The following is a 22,003-nucleotide window of genomic DNA, read 5'->3' as shown; positions in this document are numbered from 1 at the left end:
GTCTTGTCAGCCACCAGCGAGCCTGCAGCAGACGTGGACTACTGCACCCTTCTTAAATCTTCGTTCGCGAAGTCAAGCCGAGAGAGAGAGTATTAGTATTAGTATAGGCTCCATGTGCAAGGCATCCCTTTATTATTTTCAGAGGAAAAAAATGATTAAAATTATTTATTTAAATGAGAGGAAAATAAACTCCCAAGAGGTTGTGTGAGAATGTGCACGCACATTCAGTAGTCATTATTGGTCAAACATTCAGATGGCCTCAGATCCGCCCCCCCCCCCATACACACAAGTCCTTTATTTCTATGCTAACGTAATAATTCTTTCTTTAACAATGGTGCTAATACACAGCAGTGAGAGAAAAGCTAATGCAGTTTGTGCATTCTGTTCTGGCACAGGAGTGGGATTTCTATGGTGGACATGGTCGAACGTGAGCCAACAGCCCACTGAATCCAGAATGGTAACCATCACGGCACAAGAGAATGATGCCAGCCAAACCAGCAAGTGCTTTGAGCACACTTGGTATGAACCCAAAGTCTATACAGACATGAGCTGTTCACAATCTGATTATTTTTGAAATGCTGTGGTGGGCTCACCAACTCCATTGAATATGTGAAGGTCCTCAGCCATTTCTTTAACCACAATATTTTAAAATTACGATCTTGCTTGTAATCCATAATTCCTAAGAGGGACGCAAAGTACAGAAACTGAGGTGGAGGGAACTGCTCCTTCCCAAACTGACAACCTCTTTCCTAGACATTTTTTTGCAAGACTTTTAAAAATAACTCCCAGACTTCAGCTGCTTCATCTGACTCTAAGAAATGATGCCACGACTTGCCAGAAAAATCCTCCTGGTTTTAAAGAAGGGGTTTTGGAGGGTTTTTTTTTTTTTTAAAGATAAGTGTCAAGGTTTGGTGGGGTCATGGGCAAGGCTGTAGCAGAACCAGTGAACCACTTAACACTGCTTGCCTTTATGAACCGAGCTCTCTGTGTTTCAAGCTATGTGTTCCCCTGTATATAACAAACACAAGGAGGCCAACTTATTTTATTGGAAAAACTACAGAGCACACGCTATCTTGATTCAGTCTGTGTATTCAGGACAAATTTTGAAGGTCCCCAGAGAGGGGAAAGGGTGGAGAAATAGAATGGGTGTGCTGTACTACATGTTCACTCAATTAGCATTTCAAAGGTGGCAACAACACCCTAAGCAAATACAATTATAGTATGCTCTAGAGGTGATGTTTATTTGGAGGGGCTACTAAATGAGAGGCATATGTTCATGGAATACAGTAGGTTAATTCACATTCCGAGTCCTTACTGAAAATGCTGCCAGACCTTAAATATTCATTGCTTCAACTTTAAATCTAACTCAAGAATGAGCATGTGGGTTCAGGTAGCCTCAGTTGGATTCCTTGTCCTACATCCTTGTGGCCATTTCACATGCGATATAACTTGGGGCTTCCTGGTATTTCCAAAGTATGCCCACGAAATGCATACTTTGTAAGTCTAGTAAGATGTTCTCTGGTACAAATTAAAAAGTTCTGTTTCTTAGGAGGTAACCAGTTCATTCCAGCAACTCTGAAAATTTACAATGCTAAAATCCTCCCTCAGTTGCTATATGGAATACCTTGGTGGATTGGAGCCTTTAGTCCCTGTGTGGAGAATGTGCGATCATCATTCTGCCGTCAGATTTTGGGTGCTCCCAAATGTGTCCCCTACTCATCCATTTGGGCAGAGCTAGGTTTACACCTTCTAGAAACCAGAGCCTGGATTATGGCTTTTAAATTCTGGTTAAAAATTCATTTCAGAACAGATTCAAAAGCAAACAGGTTTTAGGCAGGGGAAATCAACCCCCGACCACTGTTTAGTTCTCTTCCACTAAGTTAATAAGTACACAAGATGCAGGAGGTCTAAATTATATGCAACATTCCTGGACCTTAAAGGAGCTGTTGACTTTATATCCAGAAACCTATTACGGGAAAAAATGGCTGATACATCTCTGGATAATTGGTTACTATTTTTAATTAGTAGATTATATATGACCACCTCATGCCAGCTTAGATATTCTGCTTCGGGGAGTTTAACACCAAAAATCACCACTAGGAAAGGGGTGAAACAGGGCTGCGTCCTTGCAACTCTTCACTTTAATTTCTTTTAAAGTGATTTTGCAGCATTCTTGTCTCCAGTCGATGGCCACTGCCCCAAAACTAGGCTTCACTAAAGTCCCAATTTTTCTTTATGCAGATGATGCAGTCCTGCTTTCATGCTCTCGTGTGGGATTACTTCGTTTACTGAACAGATGCCAAGAATACTGTAAAATTAATCAACTAGAGTTCAATTCAAAATCCTAGTTTTCTCCAACTTCAGGAAACAAGTTAGAAGAAGAAGAAGAAGAAGAAGAAGAAGAAGAAGAAGAAGAAGAAGAAGAAGAAGAAGAAGAAGATGATGATGATGATGATGATGATGATGATGATGATGATGATGATGATGATGATGATGATGATGATGATGATGATATTGGATTTATATCCCGCCCTCCACTCCGAAGAGTCTCAGAGCGGCTCACAATCTCCTTTACCTTCCTCCCCCACAACAGGCACCCTGTGAGGTGGGTGGGGCTGAGAGGGCTCTCACAGCAGCTGCCCTTTCAAGGACAGAGTCTCAGAGCTGCCTACAATCTCCTTTCCCTTCCTCCCCCACAACAGACACCCTGTGAGGTGGGTGGGGCTGGAGAGGGCTCTCCCAGCAGCTTCCCTTTCAAGGACAACCTCTGCCAGAGCTATGGCTGACCCAAGGCCATGCTAGCAGGTGTAAGTGGAGGAGTGGGGAATCAAACTCAGTTCTCCCAGATAACAGTCCGCACACTTCACCACTACACCAAACTGGCTCTCCAGTTGACCATGAGACTGGGTGACCATGAGATTGAGCATATTAAACACTACAAAAACCTAGGTTTGTATTTCCAAGCCACTGCAACATGGATCCAGGGCTGGATCTAAGGCGGGGCAGAGGGGGGGGGGTTGCTTGTCCCGGGCACTGACGGAGGGGGGGGGTGCCAAATTGAGTATGGAGTCACTGTATTCTATGGGACCATAAGATAGAATGGGCCTCATTCAGGGAATACCTGGTGTCATTCCATACTTTGACGATATTCTCATAGCAGGAAATTTTGCCCCCCCCCCCCCTCAAAAAACATGCACATCCGGTCCTGCATGGACCCGGCAGCGCAGAGCAATAATTAACGACTCTAAAGCAAATGTAAATGCACTTCTGCATTTTTTTTTCCTCTGAAAGAGGGAATCGATACATTCCAGCTGTTTTGAAAGCGTTCAATCAGAAAATAGGCCCCCAATTATTATATGGTGACCCCCCCATCTGGATTGACTCAATAAATAACGCAGCTGAGCAGGTACAATCTGGCTTCTTATGGAAGGTCTTGGGCATCCCCTTTTGTGTCCCATATGCAACTTTATGCCCAGAATGTGGCCAGAATTTTATGCTCACAAGAGCGTGGCTCGTGACATTCAAATTTTGGCTGTGTTTGCGTTATAACTCTGACCCTTCCAGCTACTGCTTCCAACTATTAACTGAATCTAATAATTCATCCTGGCAAGCTAACATAGGATGCAAACTGGAGACACTGAGTATTTCTCTTGAATCTCTCCTTCCTCTTTCAGAAACAGAGGCACTGCAAATAATAAGGGATAGACTGTTAGAGGCAGAACTAGTGGAATTGCACAGCGCAGCCAATAAGACTTGCTCCCCCCTCAACCATGAGATATTATCTGTTTTGGGTCATCCTCCCAGCTACCTTTACCAGCTTCAGAATTCAACACAACGTAGAACCTTTTCACTTGCTAGCCTTAATGCCCTCCCTCTCAGCAGTCCTAACAGGAAGAGTAAATGGCACATCTTTCTTAATAGATTATGTCCCTGTGTAAGTGATCTCTTTGAGACAGTATCTCACATGTTATTAGAACGCTGTTACTACGTCAATGTACGTTTTATCACCAATTCTTGGTAGTATTTTAGATTTACCTCATACAAATTGTTGTTTTTTTGCTAAACAATACTGATGATGATGTTACTGAAATTGTGGCAAAGTTCCTCCAGGCAGCTCTACTTATACGTAGTACTATGGTAAACTAAGCTATTTTATAATGATTTCATTCATAACTTTTAAAGAATGGAACTGAAAGATAAAATATGTTTTTAATACATGTGCATGTTTTATTTCTGCATTTTCTTTTATCCTACCCTTTTCTATACTAACAGTTTCATAATGCCAACAGAAGATAGAAGAAGATGATGAAGAAGATATTGGATTTATATCCCGCCCTCCACTCCGAAGAGTATCAGAGTGGCTCACAATCTCCTTTACCTTCCTCCCCCACAACAGACACCCTGTGAGGTAGATGAAGATATTGGATTTATATCCCGCCCTCCACTCCGAAGAGTCTCAGAGCGGCTCACAATCTCCTTTACCTTCCTTCCCCACAACAGACACCCTGTGAGGTGGGTGGGGCTGAGAGGGCTCTCACAGCAGCTGCCCTTCCAAGGACAGAGGCTCAGAGCGGCCTACAATCTCCTTTATCTTCCTCCCCCACAAAAGACACCCTGAGAGGTGGGTGGGGCTGAGAGGGCTCTCGCAGCAGCTGCCCTTTCAAGGACAGAGGCTCAGAGCGGCCTACAATCTCCTTTACCTTCCTCCCCTACAACAGACACCCTGTGAGGTGGGTGGGGCTGGAGAGGGCTCTCACAGCAGCTGCCCTTTCAAGGACAGAGGCTCAGAGCGGCTCACAATCACTACACCAATCACTACACAATCACTACACCAATCACTACACCAAATTGGCTCTCTTCCTTCCCCACAACAGACACCCTGTGAGGTGGGTGGGGCTGGAGAGGGCTCTCACAGCAGCTGCCCTTTCAAGGACAGAGGCTCAGAGCGGCTCACAATCTCCTTTATCTCCCTCCCCCACAACAGACACCCTGTGAGGTGGATGGGGCCGGAGAGGACTCTCACAGCAGCTGCCCTTTCAAGGACAACCTCTGCCAGGGCTATGGCTAACCCAAGGCCATGCCAGCAGGTGCAAGTGGAGGAGTGGGGAATCAAACCCGGTTCTCCCAGATAAGAGTCCGCACACTTAACCACTACACCAAACTGCAATGTAATGACAGGAAGCAAAGAATACAAGTAAATGAACAAGTCTTACAATGAAAGGCAGTAAGCAGTGGGGTCCCACAAGGATCAGTATTGGGGCCAGTACTATTTAATTTATTCATCAGTTATCTCGAATGGGGGATAATGCAGTGGGGCCAAGTTTGCCGATGACACCAAATTATTCAAGACAGTGAAAATTAAGGCTGACTGTAAAGAACTCCAAGAGAACCTCCACAAACTGGGCGAAACTGTGGAACTTGCTGCCGGAGCACGTAGTGATGGCTACAGGAATACTCATCTTTAAAAGAGATTAGATCCATGGAGGATAAGCCTGTCAATGGCTACTAGCCACGGTGGGTGGGGGGAACCATCTGTTTGAAAGCAAGCTATGCACATTACAGGCATTATAATGTTAACTCTTGTTATCAAAGATTTCAGGTTTTCACGGCTGGTAACATCATTAGGGTTTGTAGAATCTTTCGGGCTCAAGTGCCGTGTTCTACTGGAGAAAGTTTTCCTTCCAGACGTTTCGTTCTCAGCTGCGGAGAACATCCTCAGTGGCGTTGCAGCCGGAGCAGGCGCTCAGACCTTCTTGGCTGCTGTGCATTGAGTGAGGCCAGGGCTGCTCTCAACACACCCCCTCCAGCCTAGAAATAGCAGCTCTCCAGCAGCCCTGGCCTCACTCAATGCACAGCAGCCAAGAAGGTCAGAGCGCCTGCTCCGGCTGCAACGCCACTGAGGATGTTCTCCGCAGCTGAGAACGAAACGTCTGGAAGGAAAACTTTCTCCAGTAGAACACGGCACTTGATCCCGAAAGATTCCACAAACCCTAATAATTAACTATTGTTGCTTACCAGAAAAGAGGATGTGATGTATTGTGGCTTAAATCCAATGAGGAACTGTCTGTCGCAAACCCAGGAAAATGCAAACACTGTATTAGCACCTTGTGTGCCAGATAGCTTTGATCTAATATGCAACCTGAATTGTCCTATTTCCTGCCCCAACGTTCTCTGGGAAGAAGAAGCAGAAGGACAAAGCGTTGCAAAAGTAGCCACGAAGCAGATAGGACGTAGATGCAGAATGCAGTGTTTTATTTCTTTTACTCCCAAGTACCTTTTTCCTGATGTTTTATACTAGTAAACTTTATGTCTTTCGACAAGCAATGGTCTTTGACTCCTTTATGCAAACTCCTCGCCTCTAATTTAAACAGATTTCCCAACGCCATCACATTCCAAGGCACGAAGCCTCAGAATCCCAGAGCCAGGAGGCAATACCAAGGGAAGGCCTCAGCCTCTATGCCCTGTTGTTGGCTGTCCAGAGTAACTGATTGGCTACCGTGCAACACAGGATGTTGGACTAGATGGACTATTGGTACGATCCAGCAGGGCTCTTCGTAAGCGCTTATGTTCTTAAAGTGTGGATGTAGACAGCAGGAGAAAATTACTGTGCTGCATTGTCTATGTGTACCCATATGAATCAGTGCACATGTGCACACAACACTGGTTCTACACACCGTTTGGCATGCAAGCCCCATCTGCTATAATATATCTACAAGTCTATGCCATTCTCCCCATACCACTATATAAGGAAAATGTGTAAAGCAGTCCTCAATTACAGTTTAAAGCAACAGGAGTTTCCTTCCTAAGCTGGTGAGGAAACTCTGGAGATGATTTGCATTGACATAAGGAACATCTCATTTTCTTGCTTGTGACATCTTGCATTACTGACATAGCGAGTGCCACCAGAATGTATCTCATTTCCTGGCCACGTCCAGCACTTCTTGGCAAAGAGCAGGAAAACTGAAGGCTGATCTAAGAGGGTCACCTAGAGTACTACTACTCCCCTGGGTACTTCCCTACTCCGTCTGAGAGCAAAGGAGACTAGGCGCTGTTTCAGTTCACCCAGGACGGCTAGAGAGATAAGAAGTGTTCAGCATGACACCTTGTGGCCAACTGATGAACTGCAATCATATGAAACCACAACAAAGCTGTTAAAACAAGTAGGCTTATAGCAAAGAAATACAATCTACCATGTATCAGTGGTACATAATGGGCTACAACCGATTATTTACCCTACTTGTACACTTCCCATAATGAATCTGGCCCTCTGTAACATACACCCCACCTCATGTTTCTAATTGTTTGCAGATGTATAGAAGAAAACCTCACCACTGAATGAACAGATGATACAGACAAGCAGGACTTAAGTGACATAGTTATACGCATGTTGCAGTAAATGCACCAATTACCTTGAAGGAACAAACAGTCATCATATTACATCATCCAGCCACATACTGGAGCTGCAGAACTTCTACCTAGTTCTCCACCCAGGCTGAAATGGGGAGACCACTGTTCTTCATTTCACAAATAGCATGCAAAACAGGTAAACTAGGATTACAATTCAGTTCTAAAAATCTACGGAGAACCCCCTTGATCTGAGAAAAACCTTAATTTTGGCATTAGTGTGAGGGTAACCCGCTCAATAATAAATATGATATCTTCCTATGCACAGGTGTTTCAGGACAAATCTCCAGACAAAGTTTCTTCAGCCTGATGTTATAATCATGTTGCTTCCCCCATTTGGCTGAGGAAGACCAAACCTACTCATTACGAAGCGAGTTCTGCCCTGTGTGCTTCCACAGTTTGTTCTCTGCCCAAATCAACTCCTTCTTTTTGCCCAGCAAACAAGTAACATTGACTTCTTGACTTTATTCGCCCATGCAATCTCTGTCTAGGCCTATTCTCACTCACCTCGGCAAGTACTACCTTCCCGGGTAATGGCCTGTCGACATATCCCACATGGTTTCACTTTCTTAAAGCTCTTCACCTTGAAAATGTGGGAAGTAGAAGCTTCAAGGTCCTCTGGCTGCAAAACAGAAAAAGAAAGATTCACCGTCAAAAAACAGTAAGGAGCACAACTGCAAAGCAAAAAAACAAAAAATCTTAACAAATTTAAAAGTGGTCTAAGTACTGCTTTTGTGGATTGTTATCCTGCCTTCCTTTCTTCCATCATTGAACGCAACATGGCATATGTTAGAGCATTCTGTGAAACAAAAAGTTGACATACAAATGAATGAAACTAAAATGGCTCCTAAGAGGCCTCCTAGCTGAGCACTGGCGCTGATCAATCAGTCCTGTTTAGCTTTACACTAGGATGCTACGTCTCACTCTTCCCATCATACTCTGGGATGCTACGTCTCACTCTTCCCATCATACTCTGGGATGCTACGTCTCACTCTTCCCATCATACTCTGGGATGCTACGTCTCGCTCTTCCCATCTATGCTAGGTCTCACTCTTCCCATCATGCTCTGGGATGCTACATCTCACTCTTCCCATCATACTCTGGGATGCTACATCTCACTCTTCCCATCATACTCTTGGGATGCTACATCTCACTCTTCCCATCATACTCTTGGGATGCTACATCTCACTCTTCCCTTCATGCTCTGGGATGCTACGTCTCGCTCTTCCCATAATGCTCTGGGATGCTACGTCTCGCTCTACGTGGGAAGGGACGGTGGCTCAGTGGTAGAGCATCTGCTTGGGAAGCTGAAGGTCCCAGGTTCAATCCCTGGCATCTCCAAAAAAGGTCCAGGCAAATAGGTGTGAAAAATCTCAGCTTGAGACCCTGGAGAGCCGCTGCCAGTCTGAGTAGACAATACTGACTTTGATGGACCAAGGGTCTGATTCAGTAGAAGGCAGCTTCATATGTTCATGTTCATACGTCTCGCTCTTCCCATCATGCTCTGGGATGCTACGTCTCGCTCTTCCCATCATGCTCTGGGATGCTACGTCTCGCTCTTCCCATCATACTCTGGGATGCTACGTCTCGCTCTTCCCATCATACTCTGGGGATGCTACGTCTCGCTCTTCCCATCATACTCTGGGATGCTACGTCTCGCTCTTCCCATCATACTCTGGGATGCTACGTCTCGCTCTTCCCATCATACTCTGGGGATGCTACGTCTCGCTCTTCCCATCATACTCTGGGGATGCTACGTCTCGCTCTTCCCATCATACTCTGGGATGCTACGTCTCACTCTTCCCATCATGCTCTGGGATGCTACATCTCACTCTTCCCATCATACTCTGGGATTCTACATCTCACTCTTCCCATCATACTCTTGGGATGCTACATCTCACTCTTCCCATCATACTCTTGGGATGCTACATCTCACTCTTCCCATCATACTCTGGGATGCTACGTCTCGCTCTTCCCATCATACTCTGGGGATGCTACGTCTCGCTCTTCCCATCATACTCTGGGATGCTACGTCTCGCTCTTCCCATCATACTCTGGGATGCTACGTCTCACTCTTCCCATCATGCTCTGGGATGCTACGTCTCACTCTTCCCATCATGCTCTGGGATGCTACGTCTCACTCTTCCCATCATGCTCTGGGATGCTACGTCTCACTCTTCTCATCATACTCTGGGATGCTACGTCTCGCTCTTCCCATCATACTCTTGGGATGCTACGTCTCGCTCTTCCCATCATGCTCTGGGATGCTACGTCTCGCTCTTCCCATCATACTCTGGGGATGCTACGTCTCGCTCTTCCCATCATACTCTGGGGATGCTACTTCTCACTCTTCCCATCATACTCTGGGATGCTACTTCTCACTCTTCCCATCATACTCTGGGATGCTACATCTCACTCTTCCCATCATACTCTTGGGATGCTACGTCTCACTCTTCCCATCATACTCTTGGGATGCTACGTCTCACTCTTCCCATCATACTCTTGGGATGCTACGTCTCACTCTTCCCATCATACTCTGGGATGCTATATCTCACTCTTCCCATCATAAACTGGGATTAAGTTTTGGTACCAAGGGTCTGTCCAACTCAAGGATTACCTCCTATTGCAGCTCATGCTCACCCTATGAAAAATTCTGTCACTATGACCACATCACATTTAGTGCTTGGAAAGGTAGAGGGGTTTTTTGGCAGCTCCTCAGTGAAAACAAAAGGTACTCGGATCAAAACTCTTTTCTGCCAACATTCATTCAAACTCAAAGAATCACTGTCCGAGCAACTGCACAGAGTGGAAGATTTACCTGAGCACCGATCAAATGACACTGTGCAGACTTGTTACGTATAAACGAGGGTGAACTGTAGAACATGAAGCAGCCTTAAGGCCCCAACAGGCCCTGATTTTTAAAACTGCTGCTAGAACCCCAGCATTAGCAAGCCTCAGTTGAAATCAAGCCCTTTTCTTTTTGAGTGCTGTAAATTGTTCTGTTGTGATTGGAAACACCTATAAAGCCAAACGGATGGGGGCAGTCCCGTTTGTTCCTTGTGTGTCTGCCCCCATTCACATACAAATGGAGGATTCACCTCCCTTCAGCGGTACATAAGCCATGCTGTGGAAGTTAGATATTTCACCCTCTATTCCATAAGTGCATGGGACAGACACACAGACGGAAAACACACATGCATTGTTGAATGCCGGAAAGCTGAGATGTGAATGCAAATCAATATAATAATAACAATAATAATAATAATACTTTTTATTTGTATCCCGCCCTCCCCGCAAGGGCAGGCTCAGGGCGGCTCACAATATTTATGCAGGGCCATCGGTTGATTCAGAAACTCAGTTCGTGAAGAGACATTCAGAATTTTATGACATGTGCGCACAGCAGCAAAAGAATAAAGGCTTTAAATGACATGTATTAGTTTGATGAATATTTCATACTTGGTTTTAAGTATTCTTACACCAAAGGTATATTTCTTCCCTTGCCCATTGGGTGGCAGTATTTGATGATAATCTGCCAGCAAACTACACTCTGCATAGAAGTAGCTCACAGACCCCAGGCATGGCCAAAGTGCTTGTGTAACTTTATTACATTTTTTAAAACAGTACTCTACTACCTTTTGCCCACTGGGCCCTGGGCTAAAAGTCTGAGTCAGCTACAGTGTCTTATGCTGCTTGGGACTAACTTATTTGAATAATACTGAAGTGAAATCCCCCCCTTAACAGAAGGGGGAAGAGTAGCTCTCAAAGCAAGTATCCAAGCTCAACCCCTCTTTTTTCAGCATTACGATCTTGTTCAATGTCACGTCTCCAAATGCTACCCCTCATTACTGGCTCTCTTTCCCATCCCACATCACACAGAAAAACTAGCCTTCAAGGAACTTCTCAAACCTCAAAGAGTCCTAACTAGATATGGTGATCCCTTCCATCCCCAAAATACAGGTTGAGTGTTTGCCTCCTCTTAACCTCCAAGGTTATGCCAACTACAGGTACCATCATGCTGAGGTGGCATCCTACTGGGGCTGGATGGAAAGGAAATCAACCCCCAGTTATATCTGCCACCCACTCTCAAGGGGATAGGGAACACCTGAGGTAGTAGTATAAGGACACCAGCTGTCTCCTCCCAGTGTCCTTTCCTATTTTCCTCTTGAAAAAGCAAGTTCGGGAGCAAAATATTTCTCTTTCTACTGTGTATCATGACCGATCTAAAGATACTTTAGCCTATGACAGGATTTGCTCATGCTTACTGTGACACCATCCGGGTTCTATGCAGATAAGGGGAAAAAGCTGCTAAAAATGCTACTTTAGAAATCCCTATCCCTACTATTACACATTGTTATTTGCCAAATGACTTTGAAGTAGACCATCTGTTTTGATTCACACAGCCAACTAATTCTCCTTTCAGCCCCAGGTCAGTTTTTGTAGGCACCCTGAAAATAACACATTCCATCGTCCCATGATAATCTATGGTATGGATTCCAGACTTCTTAACTCAGAGCTCTCCCAAACAGTAATGTGGATGAGAATTGTCAAACGCACACCATTCTGATGTCCTTCCTTTAGAAGCATGGGATAAATCACCTCAAAAAATGTGAACAAAAGGGAAGGGGGTTGAACTGTATATTTAGTTCTTAGATTACGCTAAAAGATAAAGGAAAGGTACTGTTATATATTGTACATAGTTCTGTAACGAAGCATGCTTCTGCCCTTCAGGATCCTAATGCCTATGCTTAGATTCGCTGTTCCCTGTAAAGCAGCCAATCAGGGCTCCGGGCATTCATCTTCATTATGCAAATAACAGGATCCCGTAGAGACCAATAGGGCGGCTTCCCGCCAACTTAATGGGTGTGGCTTGGTGTTTCCTGAGTGTATATATTCCCTGTTTGTCTGTGTGTTTCCCCAGTCCCGGTTCGAAATAAAACTGAGTTGCATCTTATCCATGGCTGAACTCACTATTTTACACTGGCGACAAGGATGGGATGTGCCTCCAGAAACTCCAGAAACGGAGTTATGCAACTCCAGAAACGGAGCTGAACACTAAGCCAGTTACTTGGGCAGGCAACCCCAAGGTCCACGCTAGCTGAATCACTGCTGGAATCAGAGCTGAAACACTGCTGGAAAGGAGCTGTCACCCATCCGGCACAACCACAGCTACTACTGTTCAGGAGTGAGATCCAGCATGACCACGAAGGTCCAGTTCAATCCATTCAACGCATCCAGTGATGACTGGGACTCCTATATAGTGCGTTTCCAGAACTACCTGACTGCCAACGACTTCACCAATGCAGCAACGGTGAAAGCAACGTTCCTGAGCGTGTGTGGCTGCTCTACATTTGACACAGCGAGGGCTCTCGTTGCACCAGCCGAGCTCAACACCACATCGTTCAAGACCATCAAAACCAAACTACGCTACCATTTCGCACCGCAGCCGTCGAGAATAGCATGCCGCCACGCTTTCTGCAAACACGGCCAGGAGCCTTCTGAAACAATCGCCGAAGACGTCACCATTTTAAGGAAGGGATCATGTCAATGTAAATTCACCAATCTCGAAGAAGCATTATGTGATAGTGCTAATCTGCAAACTCAAAGATGAGAAACTTCAACGTCGGATGTTTGCAAAAAAGGACTTGGATTTTAAAACAGCCTTTGAGGAAGTCGTTGCTTCTGAAGCCGCCAACCAGTCAACACGTGAGGTTCGGAAGGCGCGAAATCCCGCTCTAGCTACCAAACCAGAGGCTGTGCATAGAGAGAGCTTGAGTGAGAACTCTGATTGTGAGGACGACATCCACTGTACCAAAGCGACGGCACCCAAGCAAAGGCAGCATATGGTGAAACTTGAAAACCCGTGTGCCAGCTGTGGGGGCTCACATCTTCAGAAAAAACCTGCAAATTCCATGACGCTTGCTGGCGAGACTGCAGAAAATCCAGGCACATTGCCCGCGTCTGTCGCAGTTCCAGGTCTAACACACAGCCATCCTCACTGACCACAAGACCAGTTCAGTCACTACGTGTTCAAAGGGTGCAACGCAGTTTACCATGATCCTGCTCAGCAGTGCAAAAAATCCAGCTCAATTTAAAAAAAAATTAAGGTGACCGTCAACATTGAAGGCACCCCTCGTGAAATGGAGGTGCACTCCGGTTCCATGTTCTCAATAATATGCACGGAGACCAACAGGAGGATCTGCACTAAGCAACAATGGCACCACCTTGAACCATGCGAGGTCCATCTTTTTGACTACCAGAAATGGCGGGCGCCAATCTCTGGCATCGGATTGTTTCGAGCAAAATATTAAGAGTTTTGCGGTCTCCTTAACTTGGTTGTAGCCAAAGGGCCTAAAGTAAGCTTGCTTGGACGTGACTGGTTCAATGCGTTGGGCACCCAAATCACAGAAGTTCAACAAATCAACCAGTCACTTTTGGACTCAATTTTTGGGGAATTCAGGGACGTTTTGGACAGGTCCCTTGGACAATACAAGGGTCCTCCTATTGCACTGCATCTAGATCCAACAGTCTCACCAGGCCAACTAAAGGTGCACTCAAGGCAAAGATTGATGCTGAACTCAACTGCCTCCTCACTCAAGGAGTCCTGGAACCAGTGGCCAACGCAAAATGGGAAAACCCCATCGTCACGCCAATCAAACCTAGTGGGACTGTGTGAATTTGTGCAGACTATAAATGCACAATAAATAAAGCTCTACAGCAACACTCATATCTGGTGCCAGTGGTAAGCCACCTCCTTGCATCACTAGAGGGAAGCAAAGTCTTTGCCAAAATAAACTTGGCGTAAGCATATCAGCAGCTGCCAGTAGATGCCGCCGCCACAGAGGCCCAAACAATCATAATGCACCGTGACATGTTCAGAGTCAAGCATCTCCAATCTGGAGTAAATGTGGCTCCAGGCGTTTTCCAATAACTTACGGAGGGCCTCATTCAGAATACCTGGTGTCATTCCATACTTTGACAATATTTTCATAGCAGGAAGCACCACTCAGGTACTGGGTGACTTCCTCCGCAAAGTACTCCAAAAGCTGCAAGAAGCTGGACTAAAAATGCAATGTGAGAAGTGCTATTTTGGGGTTCCGCAAATCGAATTCCTTGGGTACCTCACTGATGCAGATGGCATCCACCCCATGGCGTCAAAGATCCGAGCAATCCAGAATGCGCCACCGCCCACCTCAAAAAAGGAACTCCAGTCATTCCTCGGACTTTTAAATTTTTACTGTGCCTTCCTCCCACACAAGGCATCACTGTCTGAGCCAAGGCACCACCTCCTAGAGACCAAACGTCCGTGGTCATGTGGCATGAAAGAAAACAAAGCTTTTGCTGCTGTTAAAGAACTACTATCATAATCAAGCATCCTCGTCCACTACGACGAGAAAAAACCACTAGTTTTGGCTTGTGACGCGTCACCCTAGGGTATCGGAGCTGTCAGCCACAGACTACATGACGGGTGGGAAGCTCCTATAGCATACTATTATTAGGCTCTCTCACCAGCAGAGGAGAGCCCAAATTGATAAGAACATGAACATATGAAGCTGCCTTATACTGAATCAGACCCTTGGTCCATCAGTATTGTCTTCTCAGACTGGCAGCGGCTCTCCAGGGTCTCAAGCTGAGGTTTTTCACACCTATTTGCCTGGACCCTTTTTTGGAGATGCCAGGGATTGAACCTGGGGCCTTCTGCTTCCTAAGCAGATGCTCTACCACTGAGCCACCATCCCTCCCCTGCTCTCCAGGGTCTCAAGCTGAGGTCTTTCACACCTATTTGCCTGGACCCTTTTTTGGAGATGCCAGGGATTGAACCTGGGACCTTCTGCTTCCCAAGCAGATGCTCTACCACTGAGCCACCGTCCCTCCCCAAGCTCTGGCAATCATTGCAGACATCAGAAAGTTCCACGACTACATCTACAGTCATCACTTTGAAATTGTCACAGACCACAAGCCGCTCCTGGGGTTGTTCGCGGTGGACCGGCAGACCCCACAAATCCTGTCACCTCAAATGCTGTGCAGGGCTGTATCCCTGGGAGCCTACGATTACATTCTCTGCCACCAGCCTGGGAAGACTGTTGGACATGCCGACGCACTCAGTCGCCTGCCCTTGCCAAAGCAATCCACCATCACTACGCACAATCTAGGCATCATAATGATGGAGGCCCTGCCAGGACCACCCCTGCATGCATCCGATATCACGGCCTTTTCCACCAAAGATTGCACCATGGCCTGTGTACTCAACTGGGTGTGGAGGGACTGGCCGTCCAGCTCAATCGATAGAGAGTTCCAGGCATACCAATCCTGCCAACATGAATTCTCCATCCACAAAGGGTGCCTGCTCTGGGGAAACTGAGTCGTCGTTACCCCCAAACTGCGGAAGAAAGTGCTTGAGGCACTTCATGAGGGGCACCCAGTCATTGTAAGTATGAAGACCCTGGCCAGAAGCTATGTCTGGTGGCCAGGTATGGACTCGAAAATCAAAGCATGGGTCTGATCCTGCTGCCCATGCCAAGAGTCACGACCAGCAATGCCCCAAGCCCCAGTACACCATTGGGAGTTGACCCACACACTGGTCTCTGCTCCACATAGACCTTGTGGGACCATTCCAGGGACAAATTTTCCTGATCGTTGTGGACTCATTTTCAATATGGCTGGAAGTGGTACCCATTTCAGCCATGACATCGGCCATTGTCATCAGGACACTTTGACGTTTGTTCGCCACCCACGGACTGCCTGACACCATCATATCTGACAATGGGACAGCATTCACATCAGTAGAATTCCACTGCTTCGCAACCACCAACGGCATCTGCCTGGTGACATCTGCACCATTCCACCTCTCGACAAACAGGTAGGCTGAGAGAACCACAAAGGAGTCACTGAAGCAGACGGTGCATGGGGACTGGCACTTGAAACTAGCAGATTTTCTGCTCTGCCAAAACATCATCCCCCACATGGCTACAGGGAGGAGCCCTGCTGAACTGTTACTGGGCTGACATCTCACTACCATGCTGGACCGGCTCCACTCTGACCTAGCTCCTGACCACCAGTCTGAAGGGAGCAAACTGGGCATGCCTCGGGCGTTCCAGCTGGGGGACGCTGTCTACACATGGAACTTTGGCAATGGCCTGGCCTGGATTCCAGCCACCATTGTAAAGGTAACTGGGTTGGTGTCCTACCATGTGGCTATGGAAGCTAGGGTAATCTGGCATAAGAAGAAGAAGAAGAAAAAGAAGACTGCAGATTTATACCCCGCCCTTCTCTCTGAATCAGAGACTCAGAGCGGCTTACAATCTCCTATCTCTTCTCCTCCCCACAACAGACACCCTGTGAGGTGGGTGGGGCTGAGAGGACTCTCACAGCAGCTGCCCTTTTAAGGACAACCTCTGCAAGACCTATGGCTGACCCAAGGCCATCCCAGCAGGTGCAAGTGGAGGAGTGGGGAATCAAACCCAGTTCTCCCAGATAAGAGTCCGCACACTTAACCACTACACCAAACTGGCTCTCAAGCACATTGACTAGCTCCGGCGCCATTGGCCAGAATGGGACTGCCCCACTGACAAAGATCCAGAGCCCCCAGCGGTTCCACTTGTGCCCAAATCAACCAACATTGAATCCCCAGTGGCTCCAATCTTACAGAACTCCACTTCTGTGAAGCCTACACCTTCCACTCCTCAAGCGGACCCAGCAGAACAGAGCCTGAAGCAGGACTCAGAGATTGCACCTTCCTCTGTGCCCTCCAACAGTCCGACAACAGCATCAGAGCCAGCTGCTGTTCCCACACTGAGGCACTCACAGTGAAGCTAAACAGCTCCATGGTACCTAAAAGACTATGTACCATAAATAATTGCTAACAGCTTAGTGTTATTTTTTGTTTGCAAATAGTTATTGTGTGCCTTACTTAGGGGAGAGGGGTGTTATGTATTGTACATAATTCTGTAACGAAGCATGGTTCTTCCCTCCAGGATCCTAATGCCTACACTCTAATTGGACGTTCCGTGTGAACCAGCCAATTGAGACTCCGGGCGTGTATCTTCATTATGCAAATAATAGGATCCTGGAGAGATCAATAAGGCGGTTTCCCGCCAACCTAACGGGTGTGGTTTGGTGTTTCCTGAGTGTATATATTCCCTGTTTGTGTGTGTTTCCCCAGTTTCAGTTCAAAATAAAATTGAGTTGCATCTTATCCATGGCTGAACTCACTATTTTACAGATACATACTCACTTTCTCCATGTCATTCATGCTACAGTAATAACTCAGAAGTGGGAGAGCTGCATGCCGTTTTCCACCTCAGGCCGAGCCTCAGGCCAAAATCTCTCTACTAAAAGAGATCATGAGACTTGATTACCTCTAAGATAACCGCTTCCCCCTCCCTCCTCTAGCAGTTTTCACTCTCTCCTGCTTCAAAATAAGCTTGGGGGAAAGGGAGCTGTTTCTTTAATTTGGACATGAAGAATGAAGTATGATAAACTCTTGTGCCTGAAATCCTGACAACAGTGATTTTTTCCCTCCATAAAAAGGCCAGAACACTCTCCAGAGATAGTCTCAGGTGAGTAGCCGTGTTGGTCTTTAGTTCAGTAGCACCTTTAATACCAACCCGGGGGGGAGGGGGGGCAGACACAATCTTTTGATTATCAAAGATTTCAGGTTTTCACGGCTGGTAACATCATTAGGGTTTGTAGAATCTTTCAGGCTCAAGTGCCGTGTTCTACTGGAGAAAGTTTCTCTTCCAGACGTTTCGTTCTCAGTTGTAAGCTGCAACGCCACTGAGGATGTTCTCCGCAGCTGAGAACGAAACGTCTGGAAGAGAAACTTTCTCCAGTAGAACACGGCACTTGTGCCCAAAAGATTCTACAAACCCTAATATTTCGATTGTTTCCACATGGCAATGGTTCAGTGCTTTACAACCATTGCTGCTGCCAATGCAGAGCTTCTTGCACTGGCAACAGAATTTCCACACAGGAGCTTTCTGCAGTCAGTCCTCTGTAAGCCATCATTTTCCTCCATATTTTTTTTCTCCATTGTGTCACTGGAAGGCTTTTTTAAGGACATTTTTAATTACTGTGACAGGCATTTATTTTTAATAGAGTTACAGCATTATAGTGATAACACTATAGCAACTACTGCTTTGTAAATATATATATATATATACACACACACACACACACACACACACACAATATCTCTTCAATGTCACAGCAAAGAAGATGGCAGCCTTGAGCAATGACAGCTGGAAAACGGCACCAATGCAGGAAGGACCTTGGGAAATGTGCACCTTCCTGTTACAGCTGCCAATCTTTAGGCTGGGCCAGGAGACCTCCCAGAACGACAACTGATTTCCTGACTACGGAGATCAGCTCCCCAGCTGATTTGGAGAGTTGAGTCTATGTCATTATACCCAGCTGATGTCCTTCTCCTCCCTAAAACCCAGGCTCCACCTATAAATCTCCAGGAATTTCCCAAGCTGGAGTCGGCAATCTTACTTCCCCGTCCAGTTAGCACTAAGGCTGTGCTCTTCCCCAAAAGATTACAGCAAAGCAGCTTTGGGAAAGAGCAAACTGACGACAGGAAAAAGATGACTGGAGTACTCAGGGCCGGCCCATCCACTAGGCAGGCCTAGGCAGCTGCCTAGAGCATAGGCTGGGGGAGGGTGATGGATTGGGCCCTCTGACCCGCCCCTGTCTCCAGGGAGGCCCCTGGGAGCCCGGAAGAGGATGTGTGCTGCCCAGCCTCTTCCGCGATGCCCACCGCACCACACCCGCTACCCGCTGGTCCTGCACAGCCAAAGGCAGAGGGTGGGGAGGCACGTGTGCTGCTGCGTCATTCTGCTTCCGCTTTCGGAAGCCAGCATGACAGCGCTGCAGCATGTGCCCTCCCCACCCTCTGTCTTTGCTCGGCAGGGGAGTGGGGGCAGTGGGGCCCCTAGGGTGCGCAGTAACCTTGGGCCGCTTCTAGGAGTACCATTTGAGCGTAAGGTTGTGTGAATGCTCCCCAAAAAGCATCCTAGTTTGGATGCTAAAACAGAGAACAAACTCCAGTGCCTATACTCTCTCTATATATATATACTTCTGCTGATGATACGCACACACACACATCACTGCACAGAACAATCACTGTATAGGACTCAGCTTAAGTTTGCCATGTTGCAAAAAGCAGACTGGTGCCACTGCTCTAAAAATCACCGACACCATATACAAAGCAGCCACAGTTTTTCCTCCCTGGTCCTTTTCCTGATCTGCACCCCTTCTCCACGATGAGTAGCGTTCCCAGATCTGTGACACAGCAGGCTATCAAATTAAAGGACCTATGGGGCACAGGAAGTACGTACTTAATTTTGCACAGCATTAGGAGGTTTGCAAGTCTCCACATAGAGAAAGCAACTTGTGGCCTACAGGTTAGCAAAGAGCAGGAGAAGTTAGGTGGGGTGGTTAACTGTTGAAAAGTCCCATTAATTTTTGAATTCCTCATTCTAAGATGGGCACCACTGTGGATTCTCAGAAAGTAAAGGCCACACCGGTAAAGGTCCAACAAAGGACTGCCAGGTAAAGCCTGCAGTTCTGAAATTACAGCTATTCTCCAGACTCCAGATATTAGTTCCCTTTAAACAAAGGGCAACTTTGGAGGGCAGGCTACATGGCATTACATCCTTGCTGATCTCCCTCCCCGGGCACCACACACTCCAAATCTCCAAGAATATCTCAAGTCAATACTAGCAGTTCTAGCCCAAGGAGTTTTCTTGGACAAGTTGGGGTTGAGCTCTAATGCCCAGAGGATGACAAAGGAGATAATATAGACATCCTCAGGTCCCAGAATCCTCAGATTTCGCAGAATTGGAAGGCTTTGCAGAGCATACAGTCAACATTTCTTGAGATTGGTGGAGTCTGTAGCTCACTTGCAGTGTCCCTAAACAGTGAGGCCATATCAAGGGTAAAGACAATTACACATGAGAGCTGCTGCCAGTCAGAGTAGGCAACAGGGACCTAGACAAACCAAAGGTGTCTCAGTCTCAAGAAACGTTCACTGTATGTTCTGCAAACCCCTCCAATTCTGTGAAATCCTTGGGACTTGAGGATGTCCCTTGTCATCCTCTGGGCATTAGACCTCAACCCCAATTGGTCCAAGAAAAACTCCTTGGCCAGAACTGCAGCAAGGTCTCTCTCTCTCTCTCTCTCTCTCTCTTTCGGCTTGACTTCGCGAACCAAGATTTAAGAAGGGTGCAGTAGTCCACGTCTGCTGCAGGCTCGCTGGTGGCTGACAAGACCAATGCGGGACAGGCAAATCCGGCCACAGTGGCTGCAGGGAAAAGTCTGATTTGGGGTTGGTGCTGTAGCAGTGCGATTCTTCCTCCATCTCCTTTTGTCCTCAAGACCAGCTATGCGTGCGTTCTCAAAGGAAGAGACAGCCTGGTGGATGGTGTGCCTCCATGCGGTCTATCTCAGCATAAAATAGCTTTATGTGAGAGTGGAAAAATATAACACAGACAAGTCATCAAACAGGTAAGTAAGCCAAGTTGCCATTTACAGAAGCAACATCTTGCCTGCTGCAATGTGTAGCCTGAAAGTTTAACATGGCAGGTGTCTCATTTTAAGGACATGTCTAACTTTAAAGGGCCGCTTTTTAAAAGCCTGTGAGAAGGTAAGCATGATGGTGGGGATTCCCAGCCATCAGTAATTTGGCAAGAGAAAAACAGGGAAACAGATGCATCTGCCAAGATCAGCCTCCAAGATCAGCCACAGGGACCTTTCCTCTCCCCTTCTCTCTCTGTTCAGAGGTAATCATGAGGGAACATGTGAAAAGCCTGTCCCAGCATCCAAAATCTCTCACAGAGCTTCACAATCTCTTATTATAAAATGTCACAACTCTGCAAACAACATTTCAGAGCTCATATCTCCGGAATGCCTTATTTTTCGATGTCTGGAAACACTACTAGGGAATGACAGGAAGGAAGGGCAAAGGAAGGCCTGGGCTCGCTCGCTTTCTTTCTTCTAAATATTTTGACTAAGATTATGTTGCTGGATTATCTGTCATACGACAGCCAAGCGCATTCAGTCTGACCCCAAACATCAAGGCTAGAGTTGCCAAGTCCAATTTCAAGAAATATCTGGGGACTTTGGGGGCAGAGCCAGAAACAAGGGTGTGACAAGGATCATTGAATGCCAAAGGGAGATCTGGCCATCATATTTAAATGGATCGCACATCTTTTAAATGCCTTCCCTCTATTGGACAGAATAAAGGATAGGGGCACCTACTTTGGGGGGGTTCATAAAATTGGGCCCCTGGTCCAATCCTTTTGAAACTTGGAGGGTGTTCTGAGGAGATCCACTGGATGCTACGTTGAAAATTCGGTGCCTCTACCTCAAAAAGCAGCCCTCCCCCAGAGCCTTAGATACCCGCAGATCAATTCTCCATGGGGAATAATGGAGTGGCCCAGCAGACATTTCTCTCCCTCCCCCTGCCCCCACTTTCTGATGACCCAGAAGTGGGGGAGGTCCTCCAAATCAGAGGATCCCCTGCCCCCACCTGGGGATTGGCAACCCTAATCAAGGATGAGTGTTTCTACTTTTTAGAAAATCTCACATATCAGGATGTTCT

The 22,003-nt window shown here is 46.6% G+C and overlaps 1 protein-coding gene and 1 non-coding gene across 2 annotated transcripts in view; both read right to left on the bottom strand.

Annotated features, from left to right (window-relative positions):
- TNS1 (tensin 1) overlaps positions 1–22,003 on the bottom strand; it is a 494,447-nt gene that overhangs the window by 373,879 nt on the left and 98,565 nt on the right. Inside the window, exon 2 of the mRNA XM_060261061.1 lies at positions 7,912–8,026. Coding sequence (XP_060117044.1) covers positions 7,912–8,026 — 115 coding nt within the window. The remainder of the gene's footprint in view (positions 1–7,911; positions 8,027–22,003) is intronic.
- Positions 15,069–15,143, bottom strand: TRNAP-AGG (transfer RNA proline (anticodon AGG)). The gene has a single exon. It is a non-coding gene; the product is annotated as a tRNA-Pro (tRNA).

This window comes from Heteronotia binoei, chromosome 21, assembly GCF_032191835.1.
Source record: "Heteronotia binoei isolate CCM8104 ecotype False Entrance Well chromosome 21, APGP_CSIRO_Hbin_v1, whole genome shotgun sequence".
Lineage (NCBI taxonomy): Eukaryota > Metazoa > Chordata > Lepidosauria > Squamata > Gekkonidae > Heteronotia > Heteronotia binoei.
The sequence above is the reverse complement of the archived record's forward strand: the minus strand, read 5'-3'. Positions and strand labels throughout refer to the sequence as shown.